The sequence below is a fragment of the Onychostoma macrolepis genome, chromosome 03 (genome assembly GCF_012432095.1).
Source record: "Onychostoma macrolepis isolate SWU-2019 chromosome 03, ASM1243209v1, whole genome shotgun sequence".
Taxonomy (NCBI): Eukaryota; Metazoa; Chordata; class Actinopteri; order Cypriniformes; family Cyprinidae; genus Onychostoma; species Onychostoma macrolepis.
The window spans coordinates 49,006,815-49,014,217 of record NC_081157.1 but is presented as its reverse complement, the minus strand read 5'-3'; the positions used below and the strand labels follow the sequence as shown (position 1 = coordinate 49,014,217).

The 7,403-nt window shown below is 41.4% G+C and overlaps 1 protein-coding gene across 1 annotated transcript; it reads right to left on the bottom strand.

The window, feature by feature from the left end:
- Positions 1-475: 475 nt before the first annotated feature.
- On the bottom strand, positions 476-6,164 carry LOC131537090 (uncharacterized). Its single transcript, XM_058770351.1, has 2 exons — positions 4,384-6,164; positions 476-896 (listed from the first exon to the last, which is right to left on the bottom strand). Exons 1-2 carry the CDS (start codon positions 5,947-5,949, stop codon positions 771-773), a joined length of 1,692 nt encoding a protein of 563 aa, XP_058626334.1. The 5' UTR covers positions 5,950-6,164; the 3' UTR covers positions 476-770.
- Between the last annotated feature and the right edge of the window lie 1,239 nt (positions 6,165-7,403).

Here is a 7,403-nt window from a genome sequence, read left to right as displayed (position 1 = left end):
TTAATGAAATTTTGGTAGACTACATGGTTTCCACTTTGAGATGGATAGCATAATTAATATAAATTACTACCATAAAGGGTAACACTTTATAAAAACTTTCAGTTGTAAGTTATTTACAAGTGATTAGTTAATGATGAACTAATCATTCACAAAACATTCATAAGCGATTAGTAAGTGATAAGCGTTTTGTTAATTAATTTACAAGTAATAAGTTAATGATGAACTAATCATTTACAAAACATGACTGTTGTTCACAAATGATTATTTACTAATATCCTAACGATTTACAAATCTGTCGTAAGTTATCTTAAAAAATAGTGTTACGACCCCTGGCTCGAAAGGGAAGCAACAAAAGGAGGGACGCACGCAAACGTAAAGCTCAAGAAGAAAAGGCTTTATTAAGCTCAAAAATAAACCACTACAGTAAAACAAAACAACTGACAATATTTCTGAAAACGTCAGCATCAGTGTGTAAAGCGGGGTGCTTGGCTGTTAATGTAATGTGCTGTTGTAGCGATATAAAAGTGCTCAAACAATAAGAATCAAACCAAACACAACCCAAAAATCCCAAATCCAAAAAGCAGGTGCACTCAATAAGACGCCAATTGGAGTGAATCATAAGTGGAGCCGCCAATCACCAAGCGCTCAAGAATTCAGTAATGGGAACCGTCACACCCCTCCCCATAAGACAGGGACTCCTACAAAGAGACCTGTAACAAAACATAATGGGACACCAAAAGTCACATAATATACCAGAAATAGTCAATACATTATGGTGTATTTGGAACGCGCGACAGCGCATCCACTACCACATTTTCAGATCCTCGAACATGACGAATATCCAAGCAGAAAGACTGCAAAAACAGGGACCACCGGATCAGCCTCTGGTTCGGGCACTGTAGAGAATTCAAAAAAGTCAAAGGATTGTGATCTGTATATATAACAATTGGTGCACTAGAATTAAGATAAACAGAGAAATGCTGCAATGCCCAAATAAGACCTAATGCTTCTTTCTCAACGTTAGAGTAGTGACGCTGATAAGAATTAAACTTCCTCGAAAAGAAACTGACAGGATGTTCGACTCCCTATCTCATCAAGGTAAGGCAAGGCAAGGCAAGTTTATTTATATAGCACATTTCATACACAATGGTAATTCAAAGTGCTTTACATAAAAGGAAGTGAAATAGTCATTAAAAATAATAAGAGATTAAAAATAATAAAAATCACAACAATAAAAACAAAGTGATTTAAAAATTGATTTTAAAAGAATTTAAAACATTTAAGGATAGAGAGTGATTATACATAGTGCAATCAGTTCGGACGTAGCACAGTGCTCATTCAACAAATGCACAGCTAAACAGATGAGTTTTGAGTCTGGATTTAAAAGTGGCTAATGTTTTAGCACATCTGATCTCTTCTGGAAGCTGGTTCCAACTGCGGGCGGCATAATAGCTAAAAGCAGACTCCCCTTGTTTTGTGTGAACCCTTGGTATTTCTAACTGACTCGATCCTAATGATCTGAGTGGTCTGTTAGGTTTATATTCAGTGAGCATATCTCCAATGTATTTAGGTCCTAGGCCATTTAGAGATTTATAAACGAGTAAAAGTACTTTAAAATCAATCCTAAATGTAACCGGAAGCCAGTGTAAGGACCTGAGGACTGGTGTGATATGCTCAAATTTTCTGGTTCTAGTCAGAATCCTGGCAGCAGCGTTCTGGATGAGCTGCAGCTGTCTAATGGTTCTCTTTGGAAGGCCGGTGAGGAGACCATTACAATAATCCACCCTGCTGGTGATAAAGGCATGAACCAGTTTCTCCAAGTCTTGACTGGAAACAAAACATCTAATTCTTGCAATGTTTTTGAGATGATAGTATGCTGATTTAGTTACTGCTTTGACATGACTACTAAAACTAAGGTCTGTCTCCAGAAACACCCCAAGATTTTTGACTTGGTTTTTAGTTGATTGACCCCTAGAGTCAAGGTATGCATTCACCTTGATAACTTCATCTTTGTTTCCAAATGCAATGACTTCAGTTTTCTCCTTATTTAACTGAAGAAAGTTCTGAGACATCCAACAGTTTATTTCATCAATGCATTGGCAGAGGGAGTCAATGGGGCTGTAGTCATTTGGAGATAAGGCTAGGTAAATCTGCGTATCATCAGCATAGCTGTGATAGGCAATTTGGTTCTTTCTCATTATTTGACTTAGTGGGAGCATATACAGGCTAAACAAGAGCGGTGCAAGAATTGAGCCTTGTGGGACTCCGCATGTCATGGACGTCCACTTAGACTTATGCTCTCCTATACTGACATAATAACCTCTCCTTCTAAGTATGACCTGAACCATTTGAGTACCATCCCAGAAAGCCCGATCCAGTTTTCCAGTCTCTAGAAGTATGTTATGATCAACAGTGTCAAACGCAGCACTAAGATCTAGTAGTACCAGCACTGATATTTTGCCTGAATCAGAATTGAAGCGAATATCATTTATTATCTTAATGAGTGCTGTCTCTGTGCTATGATGTGCTCGGAAACCAGATTGAAAATTGTCCAGGTATCCATTTAAGTTTAAGTGGTTGTTCAGCTGATTAAAAACTACCTTTTCAATAATCTTACCTATGAACGGAAGATTTGATATTGGTCTATAGTTGTTCAACATTGTGTTATCAAGATTGCGCTTTTTCAGAAGGGGCTTAACAACTGCAGTTTTCAGGGAGTTTGGAAAAGTCCCAGAAAGAAGTGAGGCGTTCACCACTTCTAAGAGATCTGCTTCTAAACAGTTAAGCACACTTTTAAAAAAAAAGATGTGGGAATTGTGTCAAGATAGCAGGTTGATGATTTAAGGTGCTGTACTATTTCTTTCAATATTTTGCAATCAATTGCTTCAAAAACAGACATAGTCACTTCTTTTTGAAATTGTGGTCGAATCTGTGTGACCTCTGCAAAAGTAGATATGCCAATCTCCTTTCTGATATTATTGATCTTCTCAGAAAAGAAGGAAGCGAACTCATTGCATTTACTGTCGGAGAGCATTTCACTGGGAATCTGACTTGGGGGGTTAGTCAGTCTCTCCACAGTAGCAAAAAGAGTGCGAGAGTTGTTTAAGTTACTGTTTATAAGGTTTGAGAAGAAGGTCTGTCTAGCTGTGGCTAGTTCCACATTGAAAGCATGAAGGCTGTCTTTATAGATGCTATAGTGAATTTCAAGTTTTGTCTTCCGCCACATTCGCTCAGCTTTTCTGCATTGTCTTTTCATACTCTGAACTGCTGTTGATTTTCTCCATGGTGATTTTTGTCTGCCATTCTTCTTGCAGACCCTTGTCGGAGCAATATCATCAATAACATTCTTAACTTTTGAGTTAAAAGAATCCAGGAGAAGATCAACAGAGTCTGCAGAAATGCTTGGTGTTAAAGATATAGCCTTCATAAATAGCGCACTAGTTTTCTCATTAATGCATCTCTTTCTGACAGAGACAGATCTAGATTCAGTGGTAACAGAGATCAATATATCAAAGAAAATACAGAAGTGATCAGATAGTGCTACATCCTTAACAACAATGGATGAAATGTTTAGACCTTTACTGATGAGTAAATCTAGAGTGTGTCCACGATTGTGTGTGGGTTCATGCACATGCTGGATCAGATCAAAAGTGTTTAAAACAGTAATAATTTCTTTTGCAGTTTTGATTTCTGCATTATCTACGTGAATATTAAAGTCCCCTGCAATAGTAAAACAGTCAAACTCTGAGGAAATCATTGATAACAGTTCTGTGAACTCTTCAACAAAGGCTGGATAGTATTTTGGAGGCCTGTAGATAATGATAAACAGAATGCGTGGAGCACCTTTCAGCACAATACCTAGGTATTCAAAGGACAAATACTGACCAGATGACACTTGCTTGCATTGATAAACATCTTTAAATAGAGCAGCTACACCTCCACCTCTCCTGCAGTCCTGCAGACACTTGTAAAGTTAAAGTTAGGAGGGGCTGTTTCATTGAGGACTGTTGCACTGCAGCTGTCTTCAAGCCATGTTTCATTTAGAAACATAAAATCCAGGTTGTTTGTGGTTATAAAATCATTGATGAGAAATGATTTATTTTTTAGTGAGCGAATGTTTAAAAATGCTAACTTGATGGAATTACATTTTGTCTCTACAGCAATCTTAGATTGACGCATTACAGGCCGCAGATTAGATGGGTCAGCCGTACGGCTTGAGAAGGCCTTAGATTTTCTATCACGTGATAAAACAGAAATATAAAAAGCTACAGGCACACTGGGTTCCCGCTTGTTCTGTGAACATTTATGAGTGTTGCTGCTAATATAGCGGGGACCCGACACATATCACTGAGAGCTGTTATCAATTGTTTTTGGTTCACCTACAGCCGATGGAGGAGGGTTTGGGCCCTGGCGTTGTGGCAGCGGACGGAGAGCTCTCACAGGAGGAGGAGGGAGAGCTGGGCCTGAAGTCTTTGGTGGTTGTGGGGCCCGCCGTTTTTTAGTTGATATCTGGGGGCTTGCAGCGAACGAGTGGGAGAGTTTGGTCCCAGCATACACCAGTTCCTCCATTTTCTGTGAGAAGCTTAGAAGTGGAGATTCTGGAGAGAGGGATAGTGTGTCTGGCGAGCGGGGCTCTGGCTCTGGTGTTTCCGGTGGCTGTGATATGTTGTCCTGGCTTCCCTGGCTGTTTTCCAGATAGTTGTCCTTGGATGCTGAGTCTTGGAGCTGATGTAGTACGTCACAGTCTGTCTGTGAAGAGCTCGTTGGGCAGGGCTCAGCCAGGATAGTCTCTGTGAGGAAAGTTTGTTTTGGCTGCGTGGTGTTATCAGTGTCCTTGTGGGATGTGTCAACCATAAGATGACTCTGAGGCTGACATGAAGTCCTGTGGTCACTCATATTCTGTCCAGGTGTGTGTGTGCCATTGAGGCCGAGTGGATTGGCACACACCACTGAAGGATGACGGAGGGAGAAATAGATATTGTCCTTTAGCACTCTCGCACCAAGTTTGTTTGAGTGGAAGCCGTCCAGTTTAAACAGTTGTCTATGGCCCCAGAAAATATTGAAGTTGTCGATGAAGTTGACTCCTTTTGTACTGCATGTTCTTTGTAGCCATGTATTCAGCCCAAGCAGCCGTGAAAACATGTTAGTTCCCCTTGCTGGGAGTGGTCCACTGATGAACGACTGAACTTCAAGTCTTTGAAGTGTTTCAAAGAGTTCACTGAAATCCTTCTTAAGCAGTTCTGACTGCTCTTTCCGAATATCGTTCTTCCCCACATGGATGATGATTCGATTTGCAGTCTTGTGCTTCATCAGAATGTTCCGAAGTTCCTTGTTCACATCAGAGACGGTTGCTTGAGGAAAGCAGCATGTAGTTGTAGTCCTGCCACTGATGTTTCTGATAATAGAGTCGCCCACTATCAGAGTCCTGGGCTCGGCTGCGCTCTGAGCTGAGTGCCGCTGTCTGCTCGACCTCGAGCGCCTGTTAGTAGCGATGTTAGCTGCTGGCTGATACGATCCATGTTTTGTCACATTTGGGGATTCCTCACCCACATTCATTAATGCTTCAAATCGGTTCTCAAGATGTATAGGGGGTTGTAAAATGCCAGTGTTTACAAGTCTTGTCATAGCCGTATCTGGGGTAGAGGATGCTACCGCAGCAATACGAGATACTCGTGACAATCTGATGTCTCGAGTGCCTTTGGGTCTCGCTCCCTGTTTGTGCCATCGATTAGTCTGTCGATCAGCTTGTTCTTCTACACTTTGTATAAACTGTTGAGATTCACTAGATTCATAGGACTCACCGGCTGTATGCCGCGGGGGTCTGTGATGCCGATCTGCTGTGTGTTCCACCTGTTTTGGAGGTCCAGCAAGTAACTTTGTTTCAAGAACCGCAATCCTTTGTAGAAGTCTGTGGCAGTTCATGCAGCAAGTAGATTCCACAAGGGGCATTTTCTTTCCCGTCTGTTTGAATGTAGGCAGCTGTGTTTTCCCGTCTCCGGAATGTAAACTGCTGGCAGTGGGAGGCAAAGAGTCTTCCTTTTCTAAAAACTGTGTTGTTTGAGCACTGTGCTGATATGCTGAAGTTAAAATCTTAGAGAAATCTGAGAAAAGTGCATAAATATGGAGCGAAGCGCAGAGCAATAAGCAGGAGCGTCCGAACAGTAGCGAAGCTACTTCATCAGACTGCTGAAGAACAGCCCCAGCTCCCACGTTACTGGCATCGACGTGTAAAGTGAACGTTTTGTCAAAACATGGAGCCAAAAGCACGGGTGCTGAGCACAACAAGGACTTAACATTTTCAAAAGCCAGTTGACAGCTAGAGGACCAGATAAACTTTGTCTTACCCTTCAATAAATCAGTAAGAGGTGCCACTACTGTGGAAAAATTACAACAGAACGATCGGTAATATCCTACTAATCCTAAAAACCGCATAAGCTCTTTTTTTTGTCGTCGGAGGGGGAAAATCCTGAATGGCTTGTACTTTAGCCTGAACCGGACACACTTTACCATTCCCCACCACCTTACCGAGGTACGTCACGGTCGCTTTAGCAAACTCACATTTTGCTAAATTTACAGTAAGCCGCGCATCAGATAGACGTTGCAACATTGCACGAAGGCGCTTTAAGTGAGATTCCCAACTGTCACTAAAAACAACCAAATCATCCAAATAAACAGCACAGCCCTCAAGACCCGAAATGACTGTGTTCATAAGGCGTTGAAACGTAGCCGGAGCATTTCGAAGTCCGAAACTCATAACCTGATAAGAAAAAAGCCTGGACGGAGTGACAAAAGATGATATTTCTTGGGCTCTTTTTGTTAGAGGCACTTGCCAATAGCCCTTCAGCAAATCAAACTTGCTGACAAATTTGGCTGACCCAACCTGGTCAACGCAGTCTTCAATACGGGGCAAAGGGAAACAGTCTGGTCTAGTTAAGCTATTGACTTTTCGGAAATCTGTACAAAATCTAACTGTTCCATCTGATTTCCCTACTAATAGACATGGGGAAGCCCAGTCAGAAGATGAATGTACAGCAATATTGTGATCCAGCATATACTTTATTTCCTTCTCCATTATTCCCCCTTTCTCAGGTGAAACACGATAAAAACGCTGTTTGATAGGCTTTGCGTCCCCCACATCGGTATCATGCTGCACCCAATCAGTACGCGAAGGAGCATCTCCAAATAATTCAGGAAAACCATGTAACAATTGGCACAACTCCTGACATTTCTCATGAGGTAAATAACGGAGAGTCGACTCCAAATTCTGCAAAGATTCAGAATTTTTAAAACGACCACTGAATACACAATCATCAGGAGAAATAGTCTCCTCTTCCTCCCCCACTAAACACATCTTCCCCCCACCAACAGATACAGACGAAAGTACAGAATGCGCAGGCATCTTA